The 22,172-nt window shown below is 43.3% G+C and overlaps 1 protein-coding gene across 1 annotated transcript; it reads right to left on the minus strand.

Annotated features, from left to right (window-relative positions):
- Positions 1-285: 285 nt before the first annotated feature.
- LOC106587508 (homeobox protein aristaless-like 4) lies at positions 286-21,907 on the minus strand. Its single transcript, XM_014175957.3, has 4 exons — positions 21,440-21,907; positions 8,706-9,019; positions 3,700-3,828; positions 286-791 (listed from the first exon to the last, which is right to left on the minus strand). The coding sequence occupies exons 1-4, from the start codon at positions 21,783-21,785 to the stop codon at positions 471-473; spliced, it is 1,110 nt and encodes a 369-aa protein (XP_014031432.1). The 5' UTR covers positions 21,786-21,907; the 3' UTR covers positions 286-470.
- Positions 21,908-22,172: the final 265 nt, after the last annotated feature.

Here is a 22,172-nt window from a genome sequence, read left to right on the forward strand (position 1 = left end):
ACAAACAGCATTACCTGTATTAACTGAATAAGTGCAGGGATTGGTTCAAATCTATTCAGCTTTTTTTTGTTATTTTTGTTGTGTTATAATTTATAGCTACTGTATAACCAGCACATTGTTTCCAACAAGCAACCAATTCATTAGTCTCTTCAAGGATAGGTCTGATTCTTGACTTCCTGCTTCTCACCTCAAGCTTTGACTACCTGACTGACTGACTGTTGTTCATCTCTGATGTCCACTGGTCTCTCCCATCAGAGACACAAAGTAAAGAAGTTCACTGTCCAGATTTGTTAGTCTCTTTTCTCTCCTCTTCAGCAATTTGCAATGGCTTTTATGGCTTTTATCATCATTATTATTTTAGATTATCAATATTTCTGTTATAGTAGCACAGACTGGCCCCCCTCTCTGCTTTGGCTTGGTTTGGACGTGATGGGGTTCCCAGAGGCCCCTGTCCTGCTGCTGTTGAGGCATCATGTTGCCCAGGAGATGGCTGCACTGTGCTCCTTGGCCTTCATACGCAAGGCGGCGATGCTGGAGGACTTGCGGTCCGGGTCCATGCTGTTCAGATCGTACCCGTTGATCCCTGACCCCATGCCAGGACCCCCAAACAGGCTGCCCATGTGTGTCTGTCCCATGTGACCCCCAGGGTTCGGGACGCCCAGGAAGTCAGATACACCGCTGCCGGAGTGAGGGTGAGGGGTCATACAGGACGTGACTGAGTCACAGGGCACTACACAGCCTGGGACAGGAGATGCTCCGCTGCTACCACCAATCCATGATGGGTTCTGTATCTGAAACGCAGAGAGAGGACAGGGTCACTTTAAATACCAAAACTATTTGGGTGAGTCAGTGCTTAGTTTTTTCAGACACCCTCTGTGGACTGAATATGATTATTACAGAATGAAGGATGTGGTGTGTGTTTGACATCCTGTTTACAAACAAAAGAACCAACCTAGGATACTAATGCAATACAGCACAAGTTGTAAAATTATTTATTGTCATGTTTTGCTTCCTCAGTGAAGTACATCAGTCTACAATGCTCACCACCCAAAAAATGGCTATCTTGTGCACCAGTCTCCACTTGTCTCTTCCTTGGTATTTCGCCCGGCGTGCTCAATGGCCTAAAGACGAGGTAGACCTTTTATGGTAAAACGCTTTACAAATAGGCTATGAAGATCAGGAAGCCTACGATACCCACCATAGTCTGTCAAATCGACTTGAATAATTCATTAACTTATCAACTCTGTGGAGCAACATTCACATTATGTTCTACTTATCCATAGCCTGATATTTGAATGTTGAAAACCCTATTGGAGTGTTGCTGCAGGTCGGTACATAAGTTGAAGGGAAAGACATTTCCCTCCTACCTCAGTCCTTCAACACCTTGCCTGGCTGTCTTAGTAATCTCCATGCTTCCTGTCACCCTCCTCCACAGACAGAGAGAGAGCTGCGGTGGTCAGGGAGCTGATAGGGATGTGGGTGTGGGGGTGTTTGAGATGGGGGGCTGGGGTAGTGGTGCTGGAGGCTTGCATGGAGTGGCCAGATGTGCACAGAGCTGCATTCCACAGCATCACACACACACACACCTGCCCTCTGACCCTCTGTGCAGATGAATAATACATGGGGGGTTCTCTGGGTCAATGTGAGGGTGTGTCTGGCCTGTCACTGGAGCCAGCCTGACCTCACTCTCTGGGGGGCAGACAGAGAGAGGAGAGAACAGGAAGGGGAGCTGCCTCATCTGGGCCTGCTGATCTGTCTATGCATCTCAGAGAAAGGCCTCCCCCTCAGCTTGAACTACTCTCTCAAATCCTTTGTCTGTAACACCCAGAAGATGTAAGTAACCCCACTCTCTGCTCCTCCAAGACCTACCTCACCTCTCCACCATGACAGCTGATGGCTGGTGAGCGTTTTGGCACAAACGGTTGCTGTGTTTCATCCAAGTGGGTGCCACTTATTGGTGGTGGTTGAGGAGAGTTTCCTCCTTACTATGTAAGCATTTTGTTTGAGCATTTGAAAAAAATGCTATAAATAGTTGAAGTCAGAAGTTTACATACACCTTAGCCAAATACATTTGAACTCAGTTTTACACAATTCCTGACATTTAATCCAAGTAAAAATTCCCTGTCTTAGGTCAGTTAGGTCACCACTTTATTGTAATAATGTGAAATGTGAAATGAATAATAGTAAAGAGAATGATTTATTTCAGCTTTTATTTCTTTCATCACATTCCCAGTGGGTCAGAAGTTTACATACACTCAATTGGTATTTGGTAGCATTGCCATTAAATTGTTTAACTAGGGTCAAACGTTTCATGTAGCCTTCCACAAGCTTCCCACTGTGAATTTTGGCCCATTCCTCCTGACAAAGTTGGTGTAACTGAGTCAGGTTTGTAGGCCTCCATGCTCGCCTATGCTTTTTCAGTTCTGCCCACAAGTGTTCTATAGGATTGAGGTCAGGGCTTTGTGATGGCCACTCCAATACCTTGACTTTGTTGTCCTTAAGCCATTTTGCCACAACTTTGAAGTATGCTTGGGGTCATTGTCAATTTGGAAGACCCATTTGCGACCAAGCTTTAACTTCCTGACTGATGTCTTGAGATGTTGCTTCAATATATCCACATAATTTTCCGTCATCATGATGCCATCTATTTTGTGAAGTGCACCAGTCCCTCCTGTAGCAAAGCACCCCCACAAAATGATGCTGCCACCCCCGTGCTTCACGGTTGGGGTGGTGTTCTTCGGCTTGCAAGCATCCTTTTTCCTCCAAACATAACGATGGCCATTATGACTAAACAGTTCTATTTTTGTTTCATCAGACCAGAGGAAATTTCTCAAAAAATTACCATCTTTGTCCCCATGTGCAGTTACAAACTGTGGTCTAGCTTTTTTATGGCGGTTTTGGAGCAGTGGCTTCTTCCTTGCTGAGCGGCCTTTCAGGTTATGTCGATATAGGACTCGTTTTACTGTGGATATAGACACTTTGTACCTGTTTCCTCCAACATCTTCACAAGGTCCTTTGTTGCTGTTTTGGGATTGATATTCCCTTTCTCACCAAAGTACGTTCATCTCTAGGAGACAGAACGTGTCTCCTTCCTGAGCGGTATGGCGGCTGCGTGGTCCCATGGTGTTTATACTTGTGTACTATTGATTGTACAGATGAATGTGGTACCTTCAGGCGTTTGTAAATTTCTCCCAAGGATGAACCAGACTTGTGGAGGTCTACAATGTTTTATTTTCTGAGGTCTTGGCTGATTTCTTTAGATTTTTCCATGATGTCAAGCAAAGAGACACTGAGATTGAAGGTAGGCCTTGAAATACATCCACAGGTACACCTCCAATTGACTCAAATGGTGTCAATTAGCCTATCAGAAGCTTCTAAAGCCATGACATCATTTTCTGGAATTTTCCAAGCTGTTTAAAGGCACAGTCAACTTAGTGTATGTAAACTTCTGACCCACTGGAATTGTGATACAGTGAATTATAAGTGAAATAATCTGTCTGTAAACAATTGTTGGAAAAATGACTTGTGTCATGCACAAAGTAGATATCCTAACCAACTTGCCAAAACTATAGTTTGTTAACAAGAAATTTGTGGAGTGGTTGAAAAACAAGTTTTAATGACTCCAACCTAAGTGTACGTAAACTTCCGACTTCAACTGTAAATACCTTCAATTACTGTATTACTTATTATTATTATTACCTGTGCATAGTTCTCAGGTCTGGCTAGAAGAGGCAGCTCGTACGCCGTGGAGAAGTGTGTCCTGACCTGCTGCATCTGACCAAAGCGCTCTCTCTTCCTCCATTTGGCTCGGCGATTCTGGAACCACACCTGCTGGGCAAAGGTCAGGACTGAGTCACATAGTCACATAAGATCCATAGATACATATATTTTCATTTTTAGAGCATAGTTCAAAATTGAAAGAAGAATATAGTCATACATTTTTTTCCCCTGAACATCCAATAGAACTAAAATAATATGTAGGCCTACAGTACAATATACAAAGCACATAACTTGCACAAACACTGTTGTGATTATAACTGTGGTGCTGGTCTGTGTCTTTTGGCTGTAAGGGGAGGAAAGAGACTGCCGTGTGTCTCTCAAGCCTGGGGCTCAGTTAGGCTGGGTGAACTGTGAGCAAGCACTGTACAGCAGCATGGTCAGGCACCTGAGAAACACTCCAGGAACCTCCAGGGTTGGCCTGGCAGGGGAATCACAGAGAAGGGGACTCTCTGCCCTCAGCCCTGGGCCTGGGCCTGTGTGCATGGCTTATTTTTTACAGTCTCCCTCTCAGAGAAAGCAGAGACCTGGCTGGAGTTTGACATCTGGGGGAGTTGACAGGCCTTGTGAAGGCCTCCTCTGAGTTCCCCTCCTATCAGCGCCATCAGCAGCAGGAGGTTGGGATGGAGGGGGAGATGTGGAGGGGAGATGGGGGAGTGGGGGAGTCAGTGGCGGCCGGGGCGGAGGTAGTACTGGACCCAGTAACCCTGAAGCTTTAAACTTTCCACCACTTCTCAGGAGAATGCCTTTCTGATAGATACAAATAACACTATTATTTTCTGTATGGAAAAAGGGTTCTGAGGATCACAGCCAAAGCGACTGTTCTATCTGCACAGACATCAATGTGCCGAAACTCTTAGTGGAAAAAAGTGAAAGTATGTGCTGCTCTGTAGATAAAGCAAACTATTCTTAAGCTTATAGTCTCAAAAGCAGCCAGAAATTCCTTCCCCTGTGATCCCTCTGACTCTCAGATTAACTCCATCTATTTATTGATTCGTGAAGTGGAGGACTATTCAAAGGGGGAGCCCCCTTTGTTTTGCAATCTTGATTTGTCACAGAGTTTGAACTTGGTTCTGAGGATGAGCCTATGGTCAATCAGTTAGTGGTTTATACAGCCACTGCCATACATTTTTCCCTCTCCGTCAACCAAGTATACACATACATATGGGTACACACACACACACACACACACACACACACACACACACACACACACACACACACACACACACACACACACACACACACACACACACACACACACACACACACACACACACACACACACACACACACACACACACACACACACACACACACACACACACACTTTCAGAGGTATAATTAAAAATAGGGTGAAGTAATAAATCCGTTGGTCTGATTCCCTGGGCAATCAGAGAGGAGAAAAGAAGGATCTCTAGGCCTCTAATACAGACAATGTGGAGAGGAGGTTTTCACTTGAGTACTCAAAACAAAACGTTCTCAGACCCTTCCCTCCCTTTCTTTGTCTTCTGACAGGAACAGGGCAATTTTCTCATGACAAAAGTGTGCTGTAATTACCTTTGACATCTGAGCCTAAAACGGTTGTTTATTGAAAGCATTATTGTGTTTAAATTTCCATCAAAGCTGGTGAAAGTGATCTGAATAGAGTCGGTCTCAGATGGGCTTAGGCCTGGCGCCCTCCCCCACACAACGTCATAGGACCTATCTCAGAGCTGGGTAACCTGATATCTGCCTGACTCTGATTGCACTTCATGTCAAGGCACAGAGCGGAGAGCACAGAGAGCACTGTCCCTCAGCTTCACATCGTCTGTTTAGAAAGCTTTACTCACTGATTACACTGATACAGGGAATATATGGGCAGTATATGGTATCACAGCATTTTTGTGAGAGAGCACAATAACTAGCCAATTATTCCCCCTTTTTCTTTCTGCACCCCTGACATGATTTCTATCTCTCCTTGGTCATTTATTCTATATTTTACTCACTCACTCACACTCTTCCTCCCTTTATAAATCTGAGTAGGGAATTTGGGAAATTGAAAAGTGACATGGGAGAATGTTCAAACCAGAGCTTGTTTTCATTTTATGTTTAATTTCCTGACACCTAAACCCCTGGCTTTCCGATGCTCCCCCTCCAGCCCAGAGGAGCCACACAGACAAGAGAGAAGGACAGCTACGCTCCCTCCTCACCTCTCCTCTCCTCTCACTGCTGTCATCTGTCTCTTTCCTTCTCTCTCTGTCTTCATGTCTTTCTTTCAACAGTCTCATACAACCTAAATACTCACTAACTTCTATTGCCCATGAAGCCCCTCTTCAACTACAATGCTAAATTATGTGGAGAAGAGATTGCAAAGAGTATGGTATGGTAGTTGGATGGACTCACTCCTTGGTTCACATGCACCTTCTCCCTTTGTGTCTTTTGACAGTGATCCACCAGTAGAGTTGTTGATCATGTTCGGACAGTAAATATCTATCTACCAACAGATACGGTTTGTTCGTGCTTTCTGTCCGACTTCTCCCTAGACAGGATTTGTTCCGCAGAACTAAGTATTTGTGTTGTGCTCACTGGGTAGTGACAGTAATTGGTAAAGACGATGACAGCTAAAGTAGCTTAGAGACTTACTATGAGGCTTTAGTTATGTTCCAGCACAGAGAGAAAGAACACAGAAATGCCAAACTGTCCTGGCAGGGAAGCTGCATGGAGATACAGCCACTTTGAATTCAGAGACCAGCTTGGAGAGACCATCTGCCACTGCTGTTTCCATACTATAGCAAGGCCCAAATGGACCTGCAAATAGCACACAATGGCGTTACACAATGACTAAGTATTTCTAACTTGTATAGTTACCCAGCTGTGAGCACAACATCTAATATCATATTTATATGATTTGTTATTATGCTTATTGATGGGTGGCTGTCCTGTTTTATCTAAACTAAGGTCTGTAGTTTGGTCCTTAACTCATATTGGCATTTCATGTTGCATTATATACTCCCCATGTCAAACAACGTCCAGCAGCCTCAGAGCTGTGGACTGACAGCAAGGTAGTCTGAGAGACGTGATGTTATTGAAACCCTTGACCTGTGACCTGTAGATGTATCTGGAGTGCAGATGACTCAGAGCTCAACTGACTTCCTCCCTTTGAAACCAGTAGACAGAAAAAACAAACATTTCTCTGGCTAACATTTATAGTCAGGCAAGTTTACAAGCTCCTCTTGTTTTGTCCTATTAAGTGGACTAAAGAGAGGGTATTTCAATAATTATTTGTTTGGAAATCTATTGACAACCACAAAAGTGAAATCTCAGTGGAATTCCAATCGACAGAAACCCACAGTACTATGAGCTTTTCAGCAGGACAAATTCTTGTGGATTTAGTTTAACAGTTTGTCCACTTTAGATGCAGAATTCATGAGGTGTGAAGCTCCTTTTTTCTGAGTAAAGAGCGGATGTTCCGGTTCTTTGACTGACGAGGCATCTTGTGTCTTTTAACTTGAATGGTTTAAGAGGGTCAGTGGGAGAGCTTAGGCTGTAAAGGGCCCAACTGTGTGTGTGTGTGTGTGTGTGTGTGTGTGTGTGTGTGTGTGTGTGTGTGTGTGTGTGTGTGTGTGTGTGTGTGTGTGTGTGTGTGTGTGTGTGTGTGTGTGTGTGTGTGTGTGTGTGTGTGTGTGTGTGTGTGTGTGAGAGAGAGAGAGAGAGAGGTCTAGGCTGAATTACAACCCCCTGGCTTCAGGGACTTCCTGGGTTTCACTGTGAGGGGTTTCTGGCCACTGCGCCAGGACGTCATATAAATATCCAGCCTGATCTCATCCCTCAGACTCTTTCAAAGAGCACTTGCGCTCTTTACTATCACATGACGTTTGTATTTACAGATATTTGTGTTGGTATTGTACTGTATATCGTGGCATGTTTCCTATGGAATAGTGCATGATGGCTGCTTCGAACCTCACAACTTACCAGAGACTCAGGGGAAGGTTTTCACACCTACCCCCGAGACCACGGAAGGGACACATTCTTCCTGAACAGGATGTTAATGAAAGAAAAACACAATGAATCCAAGGGCATTTGGTAGACTTTGCGTGTGCACACGTGTGTGTGTGTGTGTGTGTGTGTGTGTGTGTGTGTGTGTGTGTGTGTGTGTGTGTGTGTGTGTGTGTGTGTGTGTGTGTGTGTGTGTGTGTGTGTGTGTGTGTGTGTGTGTGTGTGTGTGTGTGTGTGTGTCTGTGCTCCGAACGAGGGGAGTCTCATCATCTATCCACCAATGCTGGAATGTGGCAGTAGTCATGGATGGATTATATGTAAATGAAAGGTCACAGGAAGGTTCTATGTTTGTAGCCCCAGGCCTGGTTAGCCAATTGCAGAGCTCAGTTCAGAGGTTCAGAAGTCCAGGGGTTCAGGTGCAGGCTAGGGTGTGGAGCTGAGCAGAACCAAGCGTGTCTCCTCATATGTGGATGAAAGTCTGCTCTCTTGACAGTGAACATATGAGGCCCAGCTCCCTCCTCAGCCCCTTGGGGCCCCCTGCCCTGCGTTGGCCCCTACTCCCACATTACCAGATAAATCTCACTCTCACCCTGGTGTCTTGGTGACGTTATCTCTCCAAAGCCACAGATGTTGAGGGATTAATGTGGTTCTATCCACAGTCTCCTAGTCATTGGCTTTGTCCGGTTTTTGTTCAAGTCCTCTCAGTAACTAACAGCTGCCATCTGATTCGAGATAGCGTTGGTCCTTGTTCCTGTTTAGCCAGTCGTGGCCTAAAGTAAAGGATGCTCAAGTATAGACCTCTACCAATTGTGCTTCTGTTTATAATGGTGATCATAACTGTTATTGATATGTAATGAGAGTGATACTGCTAGACTGAAGTCCCAGATCTTCACAGGACCTGAGTAAGTAGCGGTTAGCAGTAGAGCTCCTCTCAGGTGAGCCAGTCTTACCTGTACCCGGGCCTCAGTCAGGTCAGTCCGGAGGGCCAGCTGCTCGCGGGCGTACACATCTGGGTAGTGGGTCTTCTGGAAGACCTTCTCCAGCTCCTCCAGTTGGTAGCTGGTGAAGGTGGTGCGGTTACGCCTCTTCTTGCCCTTGTTGCTCTCACCCTCGCCCTTGTCCATGGGGCTGGCCATGTCCGAGCCCGGTCGGTCCGAGGGGCCCTTCACGCCTTGATCCTTCACACTCAGGTAGCTGCCGTCCATCCCAGAGGGGTCAGAGTTCGGGGTCAGGTCAGAGTCTGTCAGTCCTGAGCTGTCTTTACCTGGAGGGAGGATGAGAGAAGGAAGGTGTTAGAGCACATTATATCTCGTACTGTGCTCAATTATTATGGATGTGGTTATTATTGACAACATATGTTTTGGGACTGATGTGCAACAGAAAACTCATTTAGACTGTGTTTACAGTATTATATAGCACTAGCACAAGGACCAAATGACTCTTGCAGCATGTTGTTCTCTGAAAGCTCCCTGGCCAGTTAGTTCCAGGTCTGGACTCTGGTTCATGGTGTGGTTAGGAGTGGGGGTGTAAGCTGTGTGACTCCCAGAACACTCCCTCCATACTGCTGCTCATAAATCATGGAAACAGACACCCTGGCAGGCAGTAATTGCAGAATAGTACAAAATTACAGGTTTTCACGTCCCTCTCTCTCAGTGTGGTTGGGGTTGGAGTCAGGTCTTACGCTGGGGGAACTCAGGTCTTTAACACAGACGCGTGGGCCGGGCGTGGTCTGTGGTGCGGCTGCAAGCTGAAGCTCACTTACTAACGCGACCAAACTAACCCTGCAACAAGAGTGTCAGTGGCAATTTGCTGGACGGTAATTTGTAGCGAGGGGAAACACACACAGCAGCCTATCCGTGAAACCTCAGTCAGCCTACTGATCATAAATTCCCATGATGCTGTTTGTGCCAGTGTGCCGTTCGTTCATTATTCCACTATAGTGCCAATCCTCTGTGCCCTTACTGCCCTCCCTGCCAGTGGATCATTAAACTCTCTCCGTTACGGCTTCTATTAAGGGGTCTGTTTGGGGTCCTGGGAAGGCAAGGTGTTGTCATACTCACTCATATGAACTGCAAACCCTCCCGCTTGGTCTCTAGGCTGTTCAAGGGGGTATAGAATATGGTTTGGAGTCCAAGCCAAACCTCACATCTGCTTCTCAACCCCTCTGCTTGGTGACGTCCCCTCTGGCTCGGTCTAGTGGTGAGTCCAGGCACTACGCTCCCCTCTGTTTAGCTTAGCTCTAAGAGACAGGGAGTTATTTTAGGGAGCCCAGGGTTGGGATGTGCTCATTTCTTATCTGAGGCTGGGGTAAAGCCTTGTCAAGTTAGAGCCAGGGGGTGTAGGTGTGCATGTGAGCTTCTGGTGTGCGTACTGCTTTCAACACAGCAGGGCAGCATGCCCTCCGGCCCTCCACACAGAGCCTTGTTGGGTAATGTGCTGCAAGGTGAGGGGACCTGATAGCTCATCTGATGATACACACACCCCCGGTCCCCCGCCCTACACACCTTTCAAGGACTTGGGTAAAGGGAGCCGCATAACAGTCAATGACACCATGAGAAATATAAGCCTTGTGCTGTAGGATTTGTTTACTGCAGGGGCCACACTTAGGGAAAGCCCCACTTCCTACCATAACATTGTAATTTAGTTGTTCACTTATACCAATCACTGTTGCACTGTTATGTTTCACCCGTCTGATTCTCAAAACCTCCAACTCTCATTCTGTCTGTTATTGTCATACTGTTAGTTAGAGCTTTTCCCTCAGAGTTGGATATGAGGAAAAAGATTACTCCTGGTGTTGGTAAATAATTGTGAGGGTCTGATTTGAGCCGTCTCAGCAGCATGCTCACTCTCTCTGGCTGTGTCAGTTTGCCTTCTCCAGGCTGCTGCTGAGCACCCTGGCCACTGTGGACTGTCAGGCAGGCAGGCGGCATCTACTGGGGCCCGGGCCCTGGCCAGGGGTATAATGGCTCCCACATTGCCTGCTGCCTGCCCAGGACTGACACATCCTGTTAAGCCTGAGACGAGCAAGCTCAACGCATTTACCAAAATGTAAATCATTTCTAGTTATTCCCTCATCATATGTTCTGCACCGATGGTCCCAACAAGGCAAGGCTGTCAGGCTTTTTGAAATCAAGGGCTCTCTGCTGATCAAAGACTCTTGTTTATGCCCTGTGTCATTGATGGTTTTTGGCAGGCGCAGGGTATTGTGACAATCTCTCACTTGTTATTCGTGCGCTGGGCCGTGGCTGCGAGGCAAGGCATTCTCCACTGCCCAAGGTGAACAGCAGTGGACCCTCCTGGGGGCTGGGCCATATGGATGAGGAACATCAGAAAGTCTTATTGCAAATAATGTCAGTCAGGATCCCATGCAGTGGAGGGAGCCCTGAGTGAACACAGCCATTAAAGGCTAATGTTGAATTGTTTCTTCCTGTTAACAGATTTGGGTTAGTAAAAGACGGATAGAAGGAGATATGACTGTAGCAAGAAGCCACTGAGCGTAATTGGCATGGAGAGGTCCTTCTGAAATAGCAGAGGTAATATTTTCTCCATCTCAACTATGGCGGTAAAGAGCTTATCAGTCATCACTAAAAGTAGTCATCACTAAAGTATTTCAGAAATACAGCATCATTAAATCAAATCAAATTATATTTGTCACATACACATGTTTAGCAGATGTTATTGCGGGTGTAGTGAAATGCTTGTGTTTCTAGCTCCAACAGTGCAGTAATATCTAACAATTCACAACAATACACACAATACACACAACCTAATGTAAAATAATGGAATTAAGGAATGTATGAATATTAGGATGAGCAATGTCAGAGTGGCATTCCACTGATTGGGGAGGCAGACATTTCCATTTAGCATCATGGTGGATTTTCCTGAAGATAACTGATACTCAGACACTTTCACCTTAGCTGATCGGATTAACAATCATATTTGGGCTTAGTGAAAGTATGATATGTTATATACTATATAAAGCAAAGACACTTCTGTCTCTAAGCCAGGATATGTTCTGACATGCTGCTGTAATTTATCAGTGGTTACAGTTAACCCCCCTCTCATTTTCACCTTTCACCTGTTATACAGATCTAGATCTCAGCATCCCTGATACAACACTTGGAAGCAAGCAGACAATAAACTCCTCAGTCCCTTCTGCTAAAACCTCATAGAATGCGTGTTTCTCATTTAGAGGAATCTGCTCTACAACAGTGTTCACTGATTTTTTTATTTTTTACTTTGGATCCAAGATTCCACATCAGTTCCAATTACAGCTCTCTGACGGAGAGAGGCACGTCTGGAGCCCATTGTTCTTTGTCTGCCCCAACCCTGTTAGGGATCTGACATACCAAGTCTACAGTGACTGTACAACTGCTGTGATCTAAAATTGAAATAGCTTCCCTGTTCCTTTCCAGTATTATAACTGCTGTTTTATGCTATTTGTATGTTTGTTTAAAGTAGGAAATAATGAGATGTGATACAGAACTGTGGCTGTGTCCAAGTACAAGGTAGTTCAGAACTGAAATCTTCATATTACTCTTTACAATGTCAAGGAAACAGAATACTCTACTAAATCAGTCCAGGTCTGACCAAGCTGAAACCAAGAGGGTCTGAAAGCAGAGTTCATCAGTGGGTGAGAGAGACGAGGGGTGAGGTTAAACCAGAGACTAATTGGCAGTTTAACCCTAACAGTATTCACACCTGCCTGCAGAGCAACACAGGGTCTTGTAAACCCCTTTTAATAGCGTCTACATTTCCCCACAAAAAAATGTCTTCAAACGTAATTTTATATTTTGCACTGTAAGTCGTTTAAAAAGTTATGTCCACAGAAAATGTCAAAATAAGAAAAAAGATGGTTCCGTTAAAGTAATAGATATGATCATCATAGCAGCTATGCTATGAGGGGTAAACGGCTATAGTTCTTGCCCTTGGATATCCGTGCTGGACCCCTTAAAGTTAGCAAGGGTCAGACCTTCACCGGGGACAGACGTTAAGTTGCTGTCAAAAACGAGAGGGGAACATCAAAGTGTAATTTAACTGGCAGTAAAGCGACAGGGCGCCGCCCCAGCCTCTTTATTGAAAATGATGGCTAGGGTCAGCTCACAGCATTTAAAAGAAACACTATAAATTAGACACCCTGTGGTGACTGAGAGCGATTAATGACAAAATATTCCCAAACCCGAAGAAATATCCCTAAATATTAGAAAACAGAAATAAAAGAGATTAAGTGTGTGTAGTCTAGGCTTGATAGATCCCTGTTTTGACTGGACCCAGGGAGCAGAGGAAATTTGTGTAAGCTGTTTTCTCTGCTAAGCATTTATTTGTAACTCTAATTTGGTTTGTTTTCCCTTCTTAAAATATGGATTGAATCATAATGGGAAGCTTTGTGCTCTGAAGTCCCGCCATCTCTGTGAAGTCCTCTCTTCCTGCCCGTTCCGCTGGCTGTTAGGCTGTTACATAAAGACAGACACACTAACTAACACAGGTAGTGGATGCAGAGACTGACTGGTGTGTTGAGATGTAAACTTTGTCATGCCTACATCATGATGAATGAAAAGTGATGTGAGAGACATTGATCCATTTTATTGCAGCCTGTGAGTGTGTCACCACAAGACATTAGAATAGGGAGAGCCTTATTAGCAAACCCTCTGCCTACACGGCCATTTGCAAAACCAGAGCTAATCGCCTACCCAAAGGCAGATGGAGTCGAGTCTCAGCAGTTCTTATAAACCATTCCTTCTTAAACGATCTTGTTCCTGGTCAGGAGCACCATGACACCACTACGAATAGCACCACAGTATGAGTAGGCTATGGTGTCAATTGCAGTCATTGAAACAGTTCAAGGTTAGCCTAAGCTGGTGCTCACTAGGCCCATGCCTTTCTCATATCCCTGCTTCCCTCACATATGCCTGACGCCGTAAACAAAACCTCAGCTAACGGATGAGAAAGTTCCATAAGTACCTCTCTGACTAGCTTATAGCTACAGTAGTTTGGGTGCATCTGATAGGTAAGCGTCCACTTTGAAGTCAAATACTGAGAGGGATGATTCATCCCATCAGGCTGCTGTGAAGTGCGCACGCTGCGCCAAAAAACAACTGCTATGGGAGCGTATCCATAAAGCCTGAGACACTGATAAATCACCCCTCTCTCTTCAATGTTCTTTATCTGTCTGAGAGTCTCTCTCAGGCCCTAGAGCATGGCAGGATCTCCACTAGCCTGAGACTGGGCTAGGGTCTACTCAGTGCCTTTTCCACAGTTTGGCTAGCACTAAAACAAGGTCAAGACAGTGTTAGACAATTACACATAAGATGAAGGAACAAAGCTCTATTTGTCTTTCTGAAACCAACTTATTAGCATATCTGGAAACACTTTCCCCTGCTCTTATACCCATGTAAATACACAGTAATAACTGTAACAACACTGTATGTTGTGTTGGAGATATAATACCCAGTGTAATGCAAAGTTCATGCAAAATAATATTTGACTGCGTATGCTGTGGTTTTAACCAGTACTGTACTGAAATGACTAAAAGAAAGAAAGCCTTCATGTTCCAATAGATTTGAGGTTATTTGAATGAATGCAGAGGAAGACCCCTTGAGAGGGGAAGGCTTCTTAATGTGAGATCCTCTCAGTTTATCTAACAGTTGATGTTATGTTCCCTCCTTTCCCAGTGAGGTCTGAATCTCTCGGGTGATGTTAAAAACCACAATGAAGCAAACATACATTTTACGAGTGCACGGGAATGCCATAATAAAAGACAGGTTGGTCACTGTCCTCTTATCATAATGTGGATTCCACTTCTGACAATAGCATTGTTATACTGAAGTAAATACAATGTGGAAAGAGCACTAGATTGTCCTTGGTGGTCCAAATTGTTAATCACTTGTAACTAAGCAAAAATGATCATCTGCTTCTGAAATAATATATAATTTCATCTAGGCTTCTTAAAATTCTTTACATCAGCTCCCATGTGAACTTACATAGTACTCTGTCATTAGGAAACCCCATGTGAAATAATGTGATTCAATGGGTAGTTTATAGAAAAAAGCAACATGCTTATAGTTTTTGTGATGGGTGCCACTGTCCAGGCCAATGGACATGCTAACTTTTTACTGTACTATAACGTCTGAGAAAATGTATACGCAGTAGGTGATATTACAGACTAATCTTGTGGGATATTCTTTGTGCTGGACGCCTGATCAGTAAGCATCCTCTGAGGGCCTCAACTATGGAGGGTTTAGTTACACAGCAGAGGATCTGGCTGCCGGGCTGAGAGAAGGCCTGGAGTACGAGGTTCAATGTAGCCCTGTCGCACTCCGGCCGGCAGATTGAGCCTAATGTAAATTGCTGTGCCAAAATACGAGTTAACTGGTAAAATGATCCTAGGTCCTTGTCACCTCTAGTCATGTCAGCAACCTGCTGAAGTGTGTCCTGGTTCTCCAGGTTTCGCAGCTCTTCCATGGCTGGTTTCTATTACCCGCTGCTCATATCAATCAGCACAGACGGACAGAAAGAAAGGCTCAAATGGTTGTGCTGTACTAAAGACGGTAGAGAGAGAAAGGGCAGCAGATGGGGTGTTGGTGGCTTCAGTCTAGATTGAAAGGATCTCACAGGACAGTTTATTCACAACTCCGATATCCTCCCTCTGAGTGAAAACACGATATTGTAACCGCAACTATATACCAAATGCTTGTAATGTCACAACTAAGGATCTTCCTCTCTCCATCTATAGCTCACGAATAGTTCATTGGAAAAGCTCTTGGAATGTTAAAGTAAATAGTGATCTTGACTACAAATGTTGCGAAAATATAATGTACGTTTCTGTTTGGATTCTTTTGGGTTTTAGATCGATTCTCTCTGGAGAATTTTGGGGTACAGCTCTTCTAAAAAGGGCAGGAAACCAGAGTTAAAGGTCTCTGTGTCCTGTCCTCAGGGAGGACAGTCAAACACCATAAGAGGAAAACTCCTGTTGCTTCAAGAAAAATACAAAGAGATTGATGTTCCTAGTTTGAAGGTTATGTTCTCAGTGGGTACTCTGACCCCTCTTGACACTGCAGAGAAGCCATGGATAGCTATCTCTGACAATGTGCATTGTTTGTGTGTGTCAAACCAAGTCAAGAAATGATCTATTATTCCATCTTATTCTATTCTACTATATATTTGAATGTAAAAAAACACAATCCCCCAATGTAAAGGCCACCTGTTGTCAGATTTGATCAGGTTGAGTTTTGCCCTGAGATGTTCAGAGCCAGGCCCTAAATATCCTATTACCTGGAGGAGAGGAGTGGTTTATGAAGCCTGGAGTCCAGTGGAGTCTACAAGCTTTTATCACTGCATGTAGACCCGGCTAGGAAAGGGACTGGTCTCCCCTACTGCTAATGCACAGACCTTGTATATGTTGTCCCTGAAGTAGCATACTATTGGTCCAGAGCTGCTGGATCTGAGTGAACCTCAATGTAACTGGACTGATGGGCCATAGAAAGTGTCCCATTGTTTCATCTTAAGAGGTTTGAATGGAGGACTGGTTGAAACCATGCCATGTGTTACCCTGTACTCTTTTGGAGCAACAGTTTTTACCATAATTCAATGCTGTCCTTTACAATTTGGTTGACGAAACATTACATTTCCCTTTGCCTCATTTCTAAGTTGCAGGCACAAAGTATTTGTTTCCTTCCTCTTACAATACGTAAAGATTTGCAAGCACAGTACAGCATGTTAATGTCCACAAAATCATTCCCTGATCCTTTCAATCACTTGCAACCCATCCCATAAACAAATATTGTATTGGTGACATGTTGTGTATTTGTATGCGGCACTTGTTTATCAAGGTTACACAAACCAGTCACCTCTTGGACACTCAAGGACTGCCTGTGGTTACGAGGGGCTGGCCTTTGAAAGTATGAAAATAACTGGGGGAAGTGCTGATGTACATCTGAGTCACATTAATGGTGGAGGTCTCCTGTAGTGCTGAGACTTTCCTACCTGCTCTTTAACGCTCGCTCTATCTGAGGAGTCAGTCATACCTGTGGTCAGGCAAGGCTGCTGCAAGGGTGACCTCCACTGTAAAAATGTGCATGGTCTACCCAGCCAGGTCCTTCTGTGATACCATAGAACAGGGTTTCTCAAACTTGGTCCTGGGCCTCCCCTGGGAGCAGTTTGGGTTTTTTCCCCTAGCACTACACAGCTGATTCAAATAACCAAAGCTTGATGATGAGTTGGTTATTTGAATCAAGGACAAAAACAAAACATGTGCCCAGAGGGTATCTGTTGTAAAATATTAGATATGTAAACTTCCTTTTTAGTGGCTCACTTATTGCTTTAATAAGATACATTAGGGCGGCATCATTAGTCTAAGTATTATTTATGGCGGTTTGTTTGGGATTAACAGCGGCAATCATTTTCTTTACATCTACCGAGTGTGTGACGTTATGTAGACTACAGGTCACTGGCAAGTTCAGCTGAACGCGAAAAGAAACAAACTCCCTTGAAATCTCCCGAAAACAGTGCTGGTATTATCTTCAAAGGCCACCGCGGTGTCTAGCGGGAAATATTGTAAAGACATTGACTCCGGGGATTTCAGCCTACCTGCTTAAGCCTGATTGAAGTAATAACTCACGAAGTCCCCGTTGAATTACCTGCCATGACTTATACCTGTGGTCGAAACCAATAAGGCTTCCAAGACCAGGTTTAGGGTCTTTAAAACGTGACCCTAAATAAGATCTCGTGAATGACTATGTGATCTGGTAGGTTTACGGAACATAAAAACTATTCCCCGGACACAAACGCATTCCATTGCAAATATGACCCCGAGTTGATAGGAAAGTGTGACAATGTGTTTGGGTTTTTAGTATAGGCCTATGTGATTCAAACGCACCTTCAAATCGATCATTCAATTTTCAGTCAGTGTCTATACGTTTTCATTAGTTGACTTTGTATATGCCGAGCATATTCGTAATTTCTTTCAGGTTTATGTGCAGGCCTAGGCCTGATCTTTTCCGCGCTATATTACGCACGCCTCTCCTGTGAGTCGTTACGTACCAAAGGTTAAGCAAAGCCATAACACAGGATTGGAAATTAAATATATGAACAACTGAATATTCTGTTTAACTTGAATAACTTGTAGGCGTAATGGTATAGGCATACCACGTTTGGCGCCCGTGCTTAATGTGCTTAAATGACCAATAGAGAAAAGACATAAGGGTTCAAGTTTGGATCAGAGTATTTACTCATTTATTTCAGGTGAATATTTTCTTGTTCAGAATGATCTAAATATTGGAAGCTATATAATGACTATATAATAGGCAACTTGTTGCTTTTTGAATAATAAAGATGTGCATACGGTAAATGACTTCTGATTCATCATAATATGCTCATATGGTTAACTATTGTTTAACTACTATTATTATTATTATTATTATTATTAGTAGTAGTAGTAGTAGTAGTAGTAGTCGTAGTCGTATTCGCATAGATTCCCAGCAGTGATCAATCAGTCGCATACTCTTGACAAAGCAAGTGTCTGGTGTTCGTGTGTTGTTGTCTAAAGTTATTTGATTAAACCAAAGAGATTCGATAACATCTGCACAGCAGACCATCATTAAATCTTATATTGATGGCTATGCTATGTTACGTCACCCGTTTCAACTAATTATGAAGCGAGGAAAAGACTGATTGGTTTATGTGCTTTCATTAAGGTTTACAGAAATCCTATTCTGGCACGTTAGTGGCATGTTTCAGTGCACAGCCCTCCTCCGTAACTCAGCTGTAAATACTTAATTATGTAATAATAATAATATTATTACTGTTATGATGATGATGATGATGATGATGATGATGATGATGATAGTCTAGTCATCAACAATAATATCATCTTTATCCTCATTAATATCATCCTGATCCTCATCATGGTAGCCATTAGCCAACAGTAAGAACCGCATGGCAAAGTTCAACTGAAGTTTCTTCATGTGTACTTTTTCTCACGTTGGCCCGCTCGACCAGACACTTGATCAATGTCTCCTCCTTGACAGCAGTGATTCAGTGCTTTCGCTTTCATATTGACATCTCAACTCGTTATATCCTCTTTGGTTGTGTCCCCATTTTCTCATTTTCACGAAGGACAGGACTCCTGTCGTTTTCACTAGATATTCATTAGAATATCTGTAATAGGGATTCATTAACAGGTTTGGTGAAGCCTATACTTTCGTTTAATCGAACCGTTCCCATGCACAAGAGTGCAAATTGATATTAGTATATTGATGGAAATTGTTAAAAATTCTAATTTCATTCTATAATTTCAGTAATCTGGCATTTGCTTTTCATTTGGATGTTGTTTGTGTTAGCAGCACTGTCCAGTGTCCATACGTTCACTGTGCATGCATCTTTAGTGTCGGTTTTGTTTTTCTATTTATTGATCCGGAAAAACGGAAAACGGATGTTATTGTTATGTTATAAGTCAGGAGTAATGGGTACACATTTACATTTTCTAAATTACACAGATGGATGGAAAAAATACGTAAGCTTCCCTCACAGAGCGCTTGGTTGATTTTCGAGCATGATTAATTAAGGATTATTGAAATTGGGGTGATTTTTACTTATTCTTGCGCATAATGTTACCTATAGCGTTCAATAAACTATCATGTGGTTCGATCATTGTCTATGCACTCTTACTTTTTGTAATAAAACATTTGAAGAATGTGCGTTTAATGAAGGAACTCCTGTCGGACATCTTTGATCTAAATGTAGCCTAAACCTGAGACAGAATTGGACCACATTTAATGAAAATGTTTTAGAAATGAGCTAACTACTCTTTTTTATCTAGACAAGTCAGTTAAGAACAAATTCGTATTTACAATGACGGCCTACCGGGTTAACTACCTTGTTCAGGGGCAGAACGACTGGTTTTTTACCATGTCCGCTCGGGGATTCGATCTAGCAACCTTTCGGTTACTGGCCCAAAGCTTTAATCACTAGGCTACCTGCCGCAATTGGTTTACAGTTCGAAACGTGAGACTGAAATAATTATTTGGCAGAAAGTCTTAGGCATATTTTGCCTCTATTATAATTTTAGCACTGCTTTAGTCGTGTTCAAGTAAACCATTTTATTGAGGATTCATGGCCTACGTATCGAATATCATCTGGCTTTGGTCACTCAACCATAAACAACAAATGAATCACGTTTGAAATTTGTAATAACTCCTAAAAAAATTCTTAGCACTTGTAGCCACTCTCCTGAGAGAGGTTCCAGAAAGCTTTTACCGCAGTATGTGATGCTTCCCTCCAGTTCATCATCTGAGAAGCCGCTGTATGTCCGTGGGTTTTCATCTCACCCACAAGTTGCTCGCAGATGGTTAGAGAAAGCGATGGATTTTGCGGTATTTGTGTTAAATTTATAGCATGGGCGGATTTTTCCTGCGCTCAAGATGTGCCCTTTGTTAGACCTCTGCAGAATATCTTCAACATAAAGATATAGTTCGGTAAATCAGTAGAGGGTATTATTTCTTATTAAGAATTAAGAATTGCATGTAGGTATTTTACACATTACATATTAATTTAATGCAACGCAAAGTTAAAGGTTGTATTTCATTGTAAAATAAACAAATATTTCTTAAGAACTTGTGATCCGTTATGTTTTATTGTATGGTTATACAAACATCTATAAGGTCACCAATACCCAAGTCACGATAACGCAACTGCAGAGTGCACGTAGGCTATTGTAGGCTGGAGGCCTTTACAGTGTTATTTTGTCAGTTCAGAAAATCAGGCTGTTTGATCAGCAATGTTTTAGTTACAATCTTCAATTCACCATAGGCTATCAGTTTGGGCAATATTTTCTACAAGAATCGGATTATCTTTACCTTGATATCATATAGGTGCCGAAACGTGTGTGTGTGGGTGTGTGTGGGTGGGTGTGTGTGTATGTATGTCATCGATGGATTCTTAACATTTGCAAACTCCCCCAATATCTATTGCTCATGAGACAATATTGAGTAAGTAGCCTATAGATGTAAAGAGACTTGGGATAATAACAATATTGTCCCGCTGATAAACTATTTCCCATATTAAAGTAAATTCGACGCTCGGTCATTTTTCATGCTTGAAAACGTGTTAATTCAATTGTCCGATTCAGATTCAATATTAAGGATTGTAATGCAGATTATCGCATTAAATATAGCCTATTTTAATTCAATCGCCAAAGGGAAAACGTGATAGTCGGGAAGGTTATGCCTCTTCGTAATTGTGTTACAGGGGATAGTTGTGGCCGTAATATTGGTAGTAAGTTGTGAAGTCCATCACATTGAGTTTGTAAAGACTCATGCATTGACAAATGTTCATATGCGATTAGTGATATTATCCTAACACCAGGAATGGTAGCAGACGTGATTACTTCACCCATTTATTTTATTTTATCATCGGTTCTGGTTATTGGAAGGAATTTCTCAATTTACAGGAAACTGTTTACGAGGCATCTGGAGACATGCATAACGTTCCCAACTTTAAGAAAATACTCAAAACATCCCTCATAATTGGGGGTATAGTCAGTCAAGTGAACAGATATTTACACCGAGCAGTGTATACGGAACACAAGCACAATTTCTGTTGTCATTTGATGTGGTTTTTCCATAAGAGTAAACAATATGGGACACGGGAAATCTCCGTTCGTTCGAAACAGAACTGTGGTTTTACTCACCATAGCAGGGAATGAGCGCTCCGTTGTGTCCGCTTTCTTGGTGCAGTTTGCCTCCTTCGGGGGGGGGTTTGCAAGAAGACCTCTGCATGAAGAGGTGGTATTTGTTAAAGGTGCCTTCCCCAGTGGTGGCATCCAATGACTGACACTCCTGTTGGAATGGGCTCCGAGACTTTTCTCCGTAAGCCTGACCTTTGTTTGGCAGGAAAGTGGGGCTGTATTTGGTGTCACTTACTTGGAATGTCCTAAACGGGTTCGTCGGATGATCCCTACCTTGCGGTGCAGAGGAGCTATAATATGAATCCATGGATGTCATATCGCAGTATGAGACGCACGTCTCGGCGTTCATGCCTAAAAAAAGTTACTGGGAGAAAAAGACTTCCAAACTTTTTTCTTTCTTTCCGTTTTGGAAAGGGAAGCAAACAGATACCCTCACTCTCTCTCCCTCTTCCACATACGGATGAACACACACATACACACTGTCACGCACACACACATACACTGGCACGGCAGCTGTGTTTGGTTATAAAACGATTCAGACGTTTTCCAGGAACCACTCGCTGACCAAAAGCTAAAAACTCCCCTTAAGGTTTAGACAAGTAACAAAAATGCGTCTTTCTTCAGAAGATGCAACCCAGATCTCACCGATATACACTACCCAGAGCGGTGCGGACTTTAAGTCAAGACCTCTCAGGAGTGATTATGTTGATAAAATGAATGGGTGATGTCAGACCTT

Source organism: Salmo salar, chromosome 26 (genome assembly GCF_965601325.2).
Source record: "Salmo salar chromosome 26, fSalSal1, whole genome shotgun sequence".
In the NCBI taxonomy this organism is placed as follows: domain Eukaryota; kingdom Metazoa; phylum Chordata; class Actinopteri; order Salmoniformes; family Salmonidae; genus Salmo; species Salmo salar.

Bases quoted from the DNA above. Each gene is read 5' to 3' on its own strand.
- LOC106587508 (XM_014175957.3), bottom strand. From the start codon at position 21,785: ATGAACGCCGAGACGTGCGTCTCATACTGCGATATGACATCCATGGAT. The intron at 9,020-21,439 runs GTGAGTAAAACC...TCCTCCCTCCAG, and splicing joins AGCGCTCATTCCCTGCTATG to GTAAAGACAGCTCAGGACTG. The intron at 3,829-8,705 runs GTAAGACTGGCT...TTTGCCCAGCAG, and splicing joins TGACTGAGGCCCGGGTACAG to GTGTGGTTCCAGAATCGCCG.